This window comes from Pyrus communis, chromosome 1 (genome assembly GCF_963583255.1).
Source record: "Pyrus communis chromosome 1, drPyrComm1.1, whole genome shotgun sequence".
NCBI classification, from domain to species: domain Eukaryota; kingdom Viridiplantae; phylum Streptophyta; class Magnoliopsida; order Rosales; family Rosaceae; genus Pyrus; species Pyrus communis.
Window position 1 is genome coordinate 43370928 of NC_084803.1, and position 15208 is coordinate 43386135.

The 15208-nt window shown below is 40.8% G+C and overlaps 1 protein-coding gene across 2 annotated transcripts; it reads right to left on the minus strand.

The window, feature by feature from the left end:
- Positions 1–323: 323 nt before the first annotated feature.
- On the minus strand, positions 324–3472 carry LOC137739251 (septin and tuftelin-interacting protein 1 homolog 1-like). 2 transcript variants are annotated; one of them, XM_068478810.1, is made up of 2 exons: positions 3380–3472; positions 324–3294 (listed from the first exon to the last, which is right to left on the minus strand). In XM_068478810.1, the coding sequence occupies exon 2, from the start codon at positions 3238–3240 to the stop codon at positions 616–618; it is 2625 nt and encodes an 874-aa protein (XP_068334911.1). In that variant the 5' UTR covers positions 3241–3294; positions 3380–3472; the 3' UTR covers positions 324–615. The 2 variants fall into 2 exon arrangements, with proteins under 2 accessions (XP_068334911.1, XP_068334916.1); XM_068478815.1 differs by having other exon boundaries at positions 324–3288; positions 3380–3458.
- Between the last annotated feature and the right edge of the window lie 11736 nt (positions 3473–15208).

Below are 15208 nucleotides of genomic sequence, written 5' to 3' on the forward strand. Positions count from 1 at the left end.
AAGTTTTTTTTTTTTTTTTTTTCATAATTTGACATAAAAACAAAACATATTTAACTTGTCTGAGTAAGACTAGAGTATCTGCCAAAACTCCACTTCTGGTCATTCCTAGTGATGAGATAGTATAACCATCACTACTGAATCTATGCACCGTACTTTCAACCTTTTGCTACATTTAAAAACTGCATAAGCTCTTCTATTATGAAGACATCCAAGAAAATCATAAACTGTGTGCAGAGAGGCCATAGCACACCCAAAATAGTTATGCATGCATGTTAGCTTGGATTATAAGCACAAAAACAGGCATTTCAATGAAAGCTGGGCAATAATCAAAATTGTTGGTACTATTATAGCAAGATGTATTTGTACAACCTAGTAACTGGAGTGAATCCAACTGCAAAACTAAAATAATGAATGAAAAAGTTAGATTTTGCAAATACCATTCCTTACAGCAGATCTTCCAGCTTCCAAAGACAAGCTGAAAAAAGTATAACAAGTTAATTTTTGAGTTCTCGATCCAAGAGTTAGGCATGCAGCATTACAACCTAATGCATCAGCTCCATTCTCAGTCCAGAGTCACCACACACACCTCCAACTCTTCGAAGACCTTTTTAAAACTCAGCGTCTCCTTGTAAGTAAATTATTGTGCATGTCCAGCAACCTTTCAAGGGATACAAGGGACCAAGTTTCCTCTGTTTGGGCATATACCTTTTGATTTAGGGAGTCAACTATTATGCTTACATTACCAAAGCCATACATCTGGTGACCATTATGCATCCTCCCAGGCTTAGGCCTAAATAGCAGGCCATGTTGCTGCGCATGGGCTTCAATAACATCTTTCAAACTCATCTCGTGACCATTGCCATCCATTTGAGCAGTGCCACCCAAGTTTGCATGTGCTGCTGCTGCTGCTTTCTGCTGTGCCTCAAATTGCCTTTGCTCAAGCACCCTAAGGTAGCTAATATTCTCCTTCAAACCAGGTTGGACCACCTCCATACCCTCAACAGCCCGATTCATCATGTCAAGACCACAATTAAGCTGATACCGGATACCTTCATTTGCATGAAGCTCCTCAGGAATGAGTTCCTTCCAACCTTTGTACCAATTTAAAATCTCTTCAAAGTTCGGGTTTGAACATAACCAGTGATACAAAACCTGTAGCCACTTGGTAAAGAAAAATTTCTCCATCATATCTACCATTAGATGAATTGGAATAGCAGAAGCCCAACTCATCACCCAATTAAACTGATCAAGAGTCTGATCTGCAGGGTTCACTTGGAATTCTTGTAAGACAAGCTGCAACTTGGGTACTATAAATCTATACATAAGCTGTTCCCAACTCACGGCATCAAACACCTTCTTCCACGGTGAGAGTATGGTATAGGCAGATCCATCGCTTGGGTGCCAAGCACCCAGAACATTACTCAACTTGAATCGTATTGTGTGATACAAGTCTTCCAACTTGTGTCCCAAGAGTGGTAGCCACGGATGCACCCACACATGGATGGGAACAGTGTCCCGGTGAGGTTCCCACAAGTCAACCGCGTCCTTCAATTTAGGAAAGATTACCATATCCAGTATGGAATGAAGGACAGAAAGAGGCAGCAAGTTCTCCCAAGACTCCACAAAGCGAAGCATGGGTTCAGGGTCCTTGGGCTGCCATGTATTGACGCCAGCAATCCTCACGGCGGGTACCACCACCTCGGAAAGCAATTTGGTGTAAGGGGACATTGAGCTATCCCAAATATCCAGGTACTGCTCGCTCTCCCCCTCTCCATGAAGCAAAGCCTTCCAAGAAGATACTACATCCAACCCATGCGAGGGGTTCCTAAGAGGATCCCAGCCTTGAAACATCCTAATAAACAGAGGCAGAGCAAAGGAGCAGGCAATGCAAGACAAGTTACATAACTTATAGTCATCAGCGTATCTCTTCTGCAGGTCACGAAAGCCCTTTGTCAGGGAGTCCAGCGTCAATGTTCCCATGCTATTCTCTTCTCCCAGTCGATCTAAGACGGTCCTAATATCCTCCAAGTTATCCAGGTGTTGCTTCTGCCTGGCCACCTCCGTCTCCAACCTCTCTTTCTCCTGGTTCAAGCTGATGGCCGTGTCCCGCTCATTCCTCAGGTCCCTGTCAATCTTCTGGATATCGAGCTCAGCTAAGTCCAGAATCAACCTGACGTTGTGCTGTAGCTCAGGCATGGGAACATCCTCTTCCCTTGCTTTCTCTTCGGCATTCAAATTCTCCAGATTGGTCAAGACTCGAACCTGAGGTCCGCGCATATCAACCACCTTGTGCACAAGGACCTCTGTGCCTTCTTCCTGCTTCTGGGCTAACAACTCCTTGGCAGAGACATAATGGTCCTTGTTAGTCTTGTTCTTCTTCCAGGAAGGCTTCTTTTTGGTGGAGGTGGCAGCGGGCAAAGGCTTGCTCGGCTTTTCAGCTTCCAATTCTTGCAAGCTAGGCCGCTTGACTTCCGTCTCCTTGTAATCATTGAAACCCATGCCCATATTCTTTGGCCTCAGCTTGGCTTCAATAGGAGCGAGAATGCCTTGCTCGTTCTTCCCAAGTCCGCCTCCTTTGTAGCCCATGTTCTTAAGCATCTTCATTCCAATGCCCTTGGTGTGTTTCTCGAAGGCCCCCAGACCCCCATCCCCACCGCCCTTTGCTCCTAGTCCTGAAAATTGACGTTCTTCAGAACCTCCTCGACTCTGAGACTGACTACTAGTAAGCTTGAGCAATTTCATCTTTTCCCTCTCCTTGTGTCTCCTCTCCGCTCCCTCCTTTATCTTCTTCCCAAAAGCCGTCGGCAAAAAACTCTGCTCATCGTCCACCTCCTCCTCCTCCTCGCCACCCAACGAATCCGAATTCGGATTTTTAAAACCTAAACCGGAACCCGTAGTGGCACCAAATCCAAGGCCAGTGGTGGCGCCGAGGCCAGGCCGCTTATCATCGTTTTGCTGCTTTGAATTGTCGTCGACCTCCTGGTTGGGCATGACGATTCCTGTGGAGACAAAACTGACGGGCTTGGTGAGGTCGACCCTTCGGTCTTTCCTGCGTTTTCTGGAGCCGTCGTTGTCATCGTCGTCGTCGGAATCGGCAGTAAATATGCCGTAGAGGACGTCGTCTTTGGTTTGGACGGGCTTGTCCTTGCGCTTGCGGTAATAGAACTCGCCGCCGATCCACTGGGCGTCCTCGTAATCCTTCTCCATCCCAAACCTCTCCATCTCCTGATAATCATCCATCACCCTCCCTGCCCTAAAATTGTACCTCTGATTTCGATTGCCAAAACCCTAACACTGGTGATTGAGGGATCAAATCATAAAAATTTTGACCAGAAAATGATATACATCCGAATAAAAGTGAAAATACAAAGCAAATTACCGATGCAGTGATTTAAGGCTTGTGGTGGCTGTCTCGGGCGTAAGAGAGCCAATATGGCTGCGTGAGAGAGTGATTAGGGTACGTTTGCTGATTACACCAACTTGTGAACGTCTTTTCATTTTTCATTTGGGATTTTTTTCGTTTTTTCATTTTTCGTTTAGGGTACGTGGAATATTACCCCTGAATTTTTTTTTATTTTTTATTTTTTATCGCTTGGATTCTTGTCTTTTTTTTTTTTTATGGTTCACTAGCATATGTGCATACATAAAGTGTGTGTGAGAAATTTTTTTATTTTTGTTTTTGAAATAGAAGGAGAGAGGAAGGGCGTGATAGAGAATGTGGGAGTGCAAATGTGGGAGGAAGTGGGTGGTTGAAGAGGCTTTTGGCGAGACAACTGTAGAGAGAAGTCAAGGAGAGTTGATGAGAGAGAAACATGAACGAAGAGAAATTTTAAATAAAATCTGTTAGTATTACATGGTTGTGATGCTCAACTAAAAAACTTTTCGAAATAGAAAGAGAAAGGAAAAAAGTGATAGAGAATGTGGGAGTGGAAAGGTTTTTTTTTTTTTTTTTTTAATTAGATATATGTTAGGATTACATGTAGTTGAGGCTTTGAAAAAAAAAAAAAAATTTGGTTGTGTGAAATTACATTTCTGCCCCATATTTCTTATTCATGTTTTGTTCTAATTAGAGGGTTAAACTGGTAATTTCATAGGGTTTTGGTTGACAATGAGTGTTTTATTAATTAGTAGAGATTAAGTCAAAATGCCCTTTAAAACCGCCATTGAGTCTCAATTTACCTCTTGAAACTGGTTTTGTCTCACTTTGCCTCCTGAAAACTGATATTTTCAACTATTTTGTCTCACTTTACCCACTTCTGTTAATGGAATGTTAAATTTAAGGGTATTTTATAAATTTCAGTTTTTACACATTTATTTATTCTAGCCTACACACTAAACAAGTTTGAATTTTAGTTTTGACAACTCTAATTCAAACGCATAAATTTTGGGCATTTTTAAAAATAAATTATATCAATAGAAAATTTTTGAGCAACAAATCACTGTATCAATCAAAATAAGGGTTACATTTGTTTGTAGAGTCATTTCACTTGTATGACACCCATGTATTGGCTCGAAACTTTGCAATTGAAAAATATTCATTACAACAAAATCATTATACCATCAAGCTATCCTATCCAAAATACTTCTCAAACCAATAAAAAAAAAATCATTTACAGCAATTGTGCACAATTTGAAACAAAAAATTTCACATTGTTGAGCATTGATTCCACTAGGCATGAGCTTGTTCAAACTGTGCACATTTGCTTTAAATATTTTTTTGGTTTGGGAAGTCTTTTGGATAGGATAGTTGAATGGTATAATGATTTTGTTGTAAAGGATTGGAATAGAGAAATGCATGTAATGTACCTATAACGGTGTTCAATTATCAGACAAAGAATTTCCAAAAACTAGTTTACAGACGGCATTTAGATCAAGATCCTATTGTCTTTTCGTCTTTAAACCTTGGCACAAATCTAAGCTACGAGCCCCTCATAATAATCCAATGAAAAAGCAAGGTCAAAAAAATGATTTTTTTTTTTTTAAACAATTTTTGGAATGGAAGCTGAACTACCTTTTTGTTTCCCTATAATTGGAACGGTAGTAGGGCTCTACCCATTTATTCACTCAACCAAATTCATTTTTTTTTATTGCACGACAAGAACTCAAACGATTTAAATAAGGTTTTGGACCTATTCCGTAAGAATAAAATATTCTCAAAATTATCCATATTTTTCAATTGCAAAGTTTCCAGCCAATACATGGATGTCTTGCAAGTGAAATGACTCTACGAACAAATGTTAGTTTTGGTTGATACAAAGATTTTGTTGCTTGGAATTTTTCTATTGATTGAATAATCGTTTTAAAAATGCCCAAATTTTATTTGTTTGAATTAGAATTGTCAAAAATAAAATTGAGACTTGTTTAGTGTGTAGGTTAGAGGTAAATAAATGTGTAAAAACTGAAATGTTTAAAATACCCTTAAATTTAACAATTCATTAACAGAAGTGGGTAAAGTGAGACACAAGAGTTGAAAATATCAATTTCAGGAGGCAAAGTGAGACAAAACCGGTTTCTAGAGTAAACTGAGACTCAATGGTAGTTTCAGGGGGTATTTCGACTAATAAGCCTTTTTTTATTTATCTTAAGGGCTAGTTTGGTATTATTGTACTACTTAAAAAATTGCTTCTGTTGTGTTATAAGAATAAACAGTAGTAAAATAAAGTTGTTAAGTGTAACGACCCGTCCTTAAAAATTATAATTTTAATAAGTGAATTTTCGAAAATGCCCTTCGAGGCAAAGTGTTGGCTTTTGTGGACCATCTTGTCATTTCACGTAAGATTCGTTTTCTTGGTGTATCCTCGTAGTACTCATCGCTACGAACGCGTGGGCGCAAATGGAACACAATTTGGAGTTATAATGAAGCAGTTATTAACGAACAAAGTTAGGGACTAAATGGTCATTTGAACATTTTCTGGAAGGCTCTAGATTTTTGGAGCAAAATCTAGAAAGCCACGTGTGTGGCATAGATTAAAGGAAAGTTGAGATGGTCGGTGGAGATGGACAATAAAGTAGAGAAAAGGGAGGGAAACCGGCCAATGAGGAAGAGAGGGAAAAAGGGAAGTGACCAATGGGGGAGAGAAGAAAGGAGGTGAAAGGAGATAGAGAGAGGGAATGCACCGGATCACCCTTGACCCAGTTACCCCTCAGCCAACCCGCGTGACCTGGTTGACCTGAAGCTATATCTGGCGGTTTTCCATCGTTTTTTCGGTGATTTTCATCAGTTCACCACCTGGAAACTTGACACCGTCCTTTTATCTTCAATTTCCACCCATGATTGACGGGTTTTTGGCCCTAGTTTTGTGAAGAACACGCATAGTGGTGCTGAAGGTCCCACAACGGCGATTTTGCCGTTCTTGAAGTAAACTCCGTCGACCACCACCATGGGTCGATTCCTCTTGAACCCAGGAACAAGTCCTAAGCCTTGATTGGTGCGGCGGAGCACTGGAGAAGTCGAATCGAAGGCCACCATTTTTAGGATTTTCGGTGGTTTTGAGGAAAATTGAGGCTTTTCCTGACCAAATTGGCCTTAATCACAAGTATGGAAGTTATTCCTCTCATTGAGATCTTCATTCTTGTAAAATTTGAGAATTTTTGGAGTTGTTGGATTTTCTGACGTGTCAGGGCGGCCGGCCGCCACACGTGGCGGCGCGTGGGGGAAAAACCTAAGGCTGCTCCTTGGGTTTCTCGACGTGCCAAATCTAAATCCGCCATCCATTTACCCAAATTCCAATGTTTTCATAGAGTTTTATTAAACGACCTTTAATTGTGTTTAGGTGCATCGGTGGACATGATCCAATCCTTGATAGTTCGAACAGCTTCGGGCAATGGAAAAACTTGTGAGTTAACCCTTTCTTAACTTATATATTTTTATAAAATACTAGTCTAACATGCATGACATATTTCATGATTTGGATACGATTTATATTTTGCCTTTATAGTTTTCTATAATTATGATTTAAGAGAAATTAAGATTTATTAAAATTACTTTTACAAATGCCTTTTATTTATCGAAACTACATTCTACTAAAGGTTATGAATCATGGGTTGGCATTTATGTGTTTCTATGGATATGAATTGTTGGAATTACATATAAGAATTCTATGGTTTTCAATTATGATTTATATTATGGATTTATGAATATGTGCACATTTATGGATTTACGAAATGAGGTTCTGAGCTTTCGAGCTCTAGTGTTTTAGTATGAATTTTGAGATATGTTTTTGGTACTTACCTAGCGGTTTATCATACGGCACATCCGCACACCACGATTATTATGTTTGTAGCCATAAGACATATATGATGGAGGAGTGAGATATGATATATGATATACCCCCAGCTTCACTGTCGAAAGTGGTGTCGGACAGCTTCACTAGCCATGGCTAGTGTCGGTGTAAATGTATGCTATTTTATATAGCTTCACCTTCGGGTGATGGACAAGTATTGCCTTTGGACGACTGTGATACCCCTAGTTAAGTACTTCACGGATATGATTTACAAAGGTTTTACAAATGTTTTACATGGCATGCTAGGGTTTTTCATAAAACCTATATGTAGTATTATATATGTGTTTTCAAAACAAGGGGTTAGTATGTTCATAAATAAAATGGTTTTCTTATTATTAGTACTATTATTATAAACTCTGGTCCACTCACATTTTCTATTTTGTGTCCCCTTCAGGATTTAGATTTGAGGCACATTATCTCGGCGTCAGGACTTTACAGCATAGATGTTCTTGAGTCTTTTCAGTATAGGTATCATTTCTTTGTTCGTACCTTTTTATAATAATTTCTTCCATATTATTCTTAGTACTTGTATGCTTTGAACATGATTCTGCATCGGTTTATATCTTTCTAATTAAATATTTTATCGGTATGCATGTTTTTAATGGCTTCGTTCCCTCGGGTGTAGGCCAGCCCATGCCTACCCTGGTATTTTGGGATATTGAGGTTAGGGCGTGTTAGTTTGGTATTAGAGCATGGTTTGTTCAGAGCATACTTAGGATCTTCTCCTACTCTAGTGATATGTTGGCCTTGATATCATTTGGATGTCACAGCTTCCGTTGATCGTTATTTTTCGGCACGGTTGTGCAATCCTCATTCAGCATGAATAATCACATCTTATAGGAAGAATAAGAAACTCGTGTTGGGATCGTGCCTTAAGTTGATATAAGTGATTGAGGAAATGAACAACCTCAGTATCAGACCGATATTCTGTGACCTGCGTTCCTTTGGAATGGCAGGCAGAGTTATATCGATTGAGAGATTACTCAACATATCTAGAGTTCGTGTTAGAGGAAAATCAAGGAAGCATCAGTTGTAGCAAATGTTAGATTGTGTCTGTGGGGTAGACCGAATCAATTTTCCTTATTTCTGTTGAGGGAATGCGTAGGGACCCTCAGGAAAGTCTTCTCGGTGATTGTCTTAGTGATAACATTCTTGCCTACTCCACTACTCCACCCACGATGTCAGCCTAATAATTATCTATAGCCAGATTGATATCCAATTTCTTAAATGTCGACCCTGCTTAAACTCATATTTCTTGGGAAGTGTGAGCATAACAAAGGTTGTTCTTATCAAATTCAATATTGTGATTGTTAGAAATCGAGAATTCTCTCGAGTGTCGTGAAACTCGAAATACCATTGGGCTTGTCGGTTGCTATCGACAGTTGCTAACGATTCTTTGACCATAGTCCTATTTCCATTTCCTTTAGTTAGGAAACAAGTTAGTTTTGTTCGAGATGTTGCCTCACCCTATCATTGTTCTTAAACTCTTCAGCGACATTAATGAATTTTGAATCTGATAGTGATGTTTTGCTGAAGGTGGAGTCGTGCAAGGATGTAGTTTGATCAGGTGACACTCTTACCCTTCCACATTTAGGACCACATGATGCGAACCGTCCTAGCTACGACCTTGAGTCATCTTTTACCATTCAGGTTTGGAAATTTATGGACACCTTCACCATGGAGAAATGCGTAAGATCTTTATGAACCTTGTGCACTACTCGGTTAGCTTCACTCAAAATTAACTAATTCTCTAGAAGCGGCGATAGATTAGATATGTCAATGTCTACAATTGCACCATTGCATACTATCCTGATTGTGCAATTGTAGTTACTGACGACCTTAGGAGAAAATACTTAGGTATCAAATGCTCTTCAGTCAGTTCTAGTTTTCACTTTATTCGAAACTCTTGAATACTTTTGCGACGTTACCTTTTTAATTATCAAGAAACCTTGTTGGCTAATTTTCATGTTTGACCTTTCTACCTGTGGCCTAAGATGACAAAGGAATTGGTTAGTCATTCGACATAATCCTTCATTTTCGAAATTGTCAGATTTTTTGATGTTTTGGTTTGCATCGACTCTATTTGTAACCTTAGTTTCACCTCCTGGTACTAAAAGATATCTTAGTCAATCTTGGATCATTCTTGTATTCTTCGTATCATTTCTGAAGAAGACATACCGTCTAAGAGGACCACTCAGATGTTGAAGTTTTTAGTTCAGATTTTTTGATGTTTTGGTTTGCATCGACTCTATTTGTAACCTTAGTTTCACCTCCTGGTACTAAAAGATATCTTAGTCAATCTTGGATCATTCTTGTATTCTTCGTATCATTTCTGAAGAAGACATACCGTCTAAGAGGACCACTCAGATGTTGAAGTTTTTAGTTGGGATTATCAGTCCTTGAATCACCTAATCGAGCAAATCTTCACCATTGGTAATTTAATATCCCTGGGGCTACCATTGTAACAAGTTGTGAATTTTGGGATTGGGGAAAAATCTATGTCTCTATTCATTAGTCTTCATTAGACTATCATTTAAGTTGAGTTGGCGTTCGACCATTTCAATCTTTATCACATGATCAAGTTAGATACTTACACGCATTCAAGCATATGTTCAATTCAGATATCTTGTACTCTTGATGTGAGGAACTTGTTTTGAACCTCAAATCCTAGAGTATTCATTTAGCCTTCTCGACATGGTTTCTCACTCAATCAGTAAGGAATTCACAATAGATCGATTCAGCGGATGTGTACGCCTAGTTTCATAATGAGGCTAGCAGGGACAATTGGAGCATAATCTTCTCATGAGTTTACTAGACTTACCAAGAAGAGTTTCAAGTGGTCTTGAAGATTGAGCAGTAGTTCAGCATGGATTTGGTGAAGCTATAACTGTAGGTTTTGAGCTTGGCGATTGTGGCGCTAAGTGGGTACAAATGGAACACAATTTGGAGTTATAACAAATGAAGTTAGGGACTAAATGGTCATTTGAACATTTTCTGGAAGGCTCCAGATTTTTGGAGGAAAATCTAGAAAGCCATGTATGTGCCCTAGATTAAAGGAAAGGTGAAATGGTTGGTGGAGATGGAAAATAAAGGAGAGAAAAGGGAGGGAAAACCGGCCAATGAGGAAGAAAAGGAAAAAGGGAAGTGACCAATGGGGGAGAGAAGAAAGGAGGGGAAAGGAAAGAGAGGGGATGCACCAGATCACCTTTGACCAGATTACCCCCTAGCTAAACCGCGTGACTCGGTTCACCCGAAGCTATATCCGACAGTTTTTTCATAGTTTTTTCAGCAATTTTCACCGGTTCACCACCTGGAAACTTGACACCAGCCTTCTATCTTCAATTTCCACCCATGATTGACGAGTTTTTGGCCTTAGTTTGGTAAAGAACACACATGGTGGCGCCGAGGGTCTCATGACGGCAATTCAGCCGTTCTTGAAGCAAACTTCGTCGAACTCCACCATGGGTCAACTCTTCTTGAACCCAGGAACAAGTCCCAAGCCTTGGTTGGTGTGGCGGATCACCAGTAAAGTCAAATCGAAGGCCACTCTTTTTAGGGTTTCTGGAGGTTTCGAGGAAAATTGGGGCTTTTCCAAGCCAAATTGGCCTTAGTCATAGGTATGAAAGTTATTACTCTCATTGAGATCTTTATTCCTATAAAATTTGGGAATTTTTGGAATTGTTGGATTTTTCGATGTGTCGGGGCGGCCTGCCACCACCCGCGGCTGTGTGTGGGGGAAAAACCCGAGGTTCCTCCTTAGGTTTCTCTACATGCAAATCTGAATCTGCCATATGTTTACCTAAATTCCAACGTTTTCATAGAGTTTTATTAAACGGCCTTTAATTGTGTTTAGGTGCTTCGGTGGACGTGATCCTATCGTCGATAGTTCGAGTGGCTTTGGGCAATGGAAAAACTTGTGAATGGACCCTTTCTTAACTTATATATTTTTATAAAATACTAGTCTAACATGCATGACATATTTCATGATTTGCGTACGATTTATATTTTGCCTTTATAGTTTTCTATAATTATGATTTAAGAGAAATTAAGATTTATTAAAATTACTTTTATCAAATGCCTTTTATTTATCAAAACTACATTTTACTAAAGGTTATGAATCATGGGTTGGCATTTATGTGTTTCTATGGATATGAATTGTTGGAATTACATATAGGAATTCTATGGTTTTCAATTATGATTTATATTATGGATTTATGAATATGTGCACATTTATGGATTTATGAAATGAGGTTTTGAGCTTTCGAGCTCTAGTGTTTTAGTACGAATTTTGAGATATGTTTTTGGTACTTACCTAGCGGGTTATCATACGGCAGATCTGCACATCACGGGTATTATGTATGTGGCCATATGACACAGATGATGGAGGAGTGAGATATGATATATGATATACCCCCAACTTCACCGTCAACAGAGATGTTGGATAGCTTCACTAGCCATGGCTAGTGTCGGTGTAGATGTATGCTATTTTATACAGCTTCACCTTTGAGGCATACGATTCGAGTTACAAGGCATTTCCCTACCAGTGATATTGTGTCATCCTCTCTGCTTTTGACATCACTTGTAATAGCACTTTCTATCACACCTTCCGCTTGTCTTCTGAATTAGATGTATGCTCTGAACATGTCATACATTATCACTATCATTTTATTGATGACTGAATATTATTATATTATTTTGGTGAGGTTTGTATTTGAATATTACATTATGTAGCATAGCAAAATTATTATGCATGTTTCACATGTTCTCGGCATATGCATTTATTAAATGGCTTGCGTCACACTCGGGTGTCGGCTAGCACGTGACCATCCCGCTGTCCCCCGGACATCGGGATTGGGGTGTGTCAAAGGTTATGGCATGCTAGGGTTTTTGGAAAACCTATTACTTATTATACTATATGAGTTTTCTAAACTGGGGGTTAGTACGTTGACGTATAACTGTTTTAGTATTACTATATATATAAACTTAGTCCACTCATGTTTTGTTTTGCATCCCCTCATGACTTAGGAATGAGGCATACGATCCGAACTACGAGGCATTCCCATATCAGTGAACTTGTGTCCTCCTCTCCACTTTGGACATCTCTTGTAATAGCACCTTCTATTATACCTTTCGCTTGTATTGTGAATTAGTAGTATGCTCTAAACATGTCATGCATTATCACTATTATTTTGTTGGCAGTTGAATATTATTATATTCTTTTGTAAGGTTGGCATTTAAATATTTCATTGCGTCGTTACGCGCGAAATTTATATGCATGTTTCACATGTTCTCGGCATATGCATTCATGAAATGGCTTGCGTCATCCTCAGGTATCAACCAGCACATGACCATCCCATTATCCTTCGGACACCGGAATCAGGGCGTGTCACCAAGCATGGCAGATTTAGCACAAATCTGGGTGTGGAAGACCGCTCAGCCACCAAAACGGCCAAGGAGTGCATTAACAACATGAAATCAAGCTATAAAGGGCGCCTTCAACCCACCACAACCACAAGGACCAAACTAAACCCACTGATAGAAACATTCAAGCCTGCATGTTGGAGTTTCATGTGTATAATAGTTTTATGATAGTGATTCAGGGGTAATGTTTATGTTTTAAGGACATGACTCCCTTTAGTTCTTATGAATGCTGGCATATGACAGAAACTTGTTACTGGGATTTTGTCGTTCCTATTCTCATGGCCACTAAAGTATGATTTCTTATATGGTGGCATGTGTGAAAACAAGTGTTGGCTCTAGTGGGAGAATGTAATCTAATTAGAGCTGCACACTAAGTTTATCACTTGCTTAAGGGATTAAAGTCATAAGAGATTAACAATATCTCTCCTCTGTGAGAGTTTTTCTCTCCGCCGTGAGAGCGATCTCTCCGCCGTGAGAGCTATACTCTGTCTCTGTGAGTCTACTGCTCTTCTTGGTGAGCTTTCTCTCCGCCGTGAGAGCTTCCTCTTCCGCCGTGAGAGCCCTACTCTGTGAGCGCACTTCTCTCCTTGGTGAGAGTCGGATCGAGAAACCTTGAACACTTTCCAGATCCTGTCACCTTAAACCCAAAGCTCTTTCTCCTGGTGTGACCTTCGGGAGCTTCGGGAGTTCCGCCTCTATGCATGTGATTAAAGGTTAGTCTCCGATCTGTGTTTTGTGCTTTTTCGGTCAAGATCTTGAGCTTGTATCTACTGGATGGTGGCAACTGAGTCTCTGGAAGCAGGAAGGTGGTGGAGATAGGGCCTAGGGTGACGGAACGGGATTGGGGTTTTTTTCAACCTAGGTCGATCTACCCCATGAGGGCTGCAGGGGAGGCTACGCTGATCTGTGTGGGGGGTGTTTGATTCTGTCAATCGGGATTTTTGGGATCTGTGTGGTTTGGGGTTTCAACTGTGGTTTTCTTAAATGGGGCGGTGGGCTACTATTATCCTGGTAGGAGATAAGGGGGGTGCTGTAAGGGCAAAGGGTTACGGTAAGGAGTGGTGCTTCTAAATTCCAGGGTGTTCTCTTTTCGAAGGGGACTGGGGTGGGTTGGGGTTCATCAAATTAGGGTGATTCTCTTTCGGAGGGGGTGATGGGGTGGGCGCTGTGATCGGATTGGAAACTATAAAGTCTGTCAGTTTGGGTTGCGGGGGCTGGGTGTGCGGGTGGAAAGGGGTGGGGTTGCACATTTTGACAATTTTCTGTATCGAAGGTGGTAGGGATTGCTGGGGTGGCTTTAGCGGGGGTGAGAACTCCGATCCATTTTGGTTGGGGGGGGGCTTCAGCGATTGGGAGGAGTGGTATACCAGCATTAAATTTTGGTCGGATTGGTTGCATTATTGAGGATACAAAAGAGGTTTGATATTTTGGCCGAGTCGAAGAAAGAAATCAGCTGGTACACTGGGTGGCTTACAAGTGTGGTCTGAGGTGGTTACAGAAAGTACAGGTTTCTCTTCGTATCAGGCTGGGCGAGTGGGGCAGCGGTGTTACAGAGTGATGACGACTAGTGGCGTGGATGATCTGGTGGTCCAACTGAACCAAACACTGGAATTATCAAATATGGAGCAGGGAGTTAAATTGGTTGGGAAAGTCTTCACGCAGAAACCAGTGAACAAATGGGGAGTCAGGAATATTCTTAGAGCGGCTTGGAAAGAGTTGGGGGAGGTGGAAATAAAATGGGTAAGGGAGAATGTTTTTATTATTTCAGTCAAAGATGAAAATGTGGCTTCAAAGATCATTGAGCAGGTCCCCTGGGCAGTGATGAAGAAGGTGTTCTCGATCGTGAAATGGCCTCCGGAGTTCGCTTTAGAGGAGCTGGAGTTGAATGCTGTTCCTTTTTGGACTCAAATAAGGGGAATTCCACTGGGCTTAGCCTCTGTTGAGAATGTTCAGCGGGTAATCAAAGAGGCTGGGAAATTTATAGCCTTGGAGGATCCCGGACACGCTCGTGGATTTGTACGAGTAAGAATCCTAGTTGATACGGAGAAGCCATTATTTAAGGGATGCTGGATTCGAAGAGAGTCAAATAAGGAAACCTGGGTGGAATTTCGGTATGAACGGCTGCAAGATTTCTGCTACAAGTGTGGACGGATTGGGCATATCAATACAGAATGCTCTGTTGAGATGTCTGGAGAAGGGGAGGTGGCGTATGGAGAGTGGATTAAGGCGCCGCCGATAAGAGAGGTGGTGATACCAACGAGAGTGGAGGGTGTGGCCAGGGGGGAACGCCGGCAGGCCGGGGCGGGGCGCGGACCGGGATTCACGTCTGCACAGAATCAAGGCAGATTAAGGATGTCAAACTTACAAAGAATGGAGCGTAATCAAACCAGTGAGATTGGGGGAGCATCTAAGAGTCGTGGCACAGGTCAAAAAAAATGGCGTAGAAGAATACGGGTGGAGGGAGAGGATTCGTCCTCCTGCTCTGAAATGGACAGCATCAAAAC

Bases quoted from the DNA above. Each gene is read 5' to 3' on its own strand.
- LOC137739251 (XM_068478810.1), bottom strand. From the start codon at position 3,240: ATGGATGATTATCAGGAGATGGAGAGGTTTGGGATGGAGAAGGATTAC.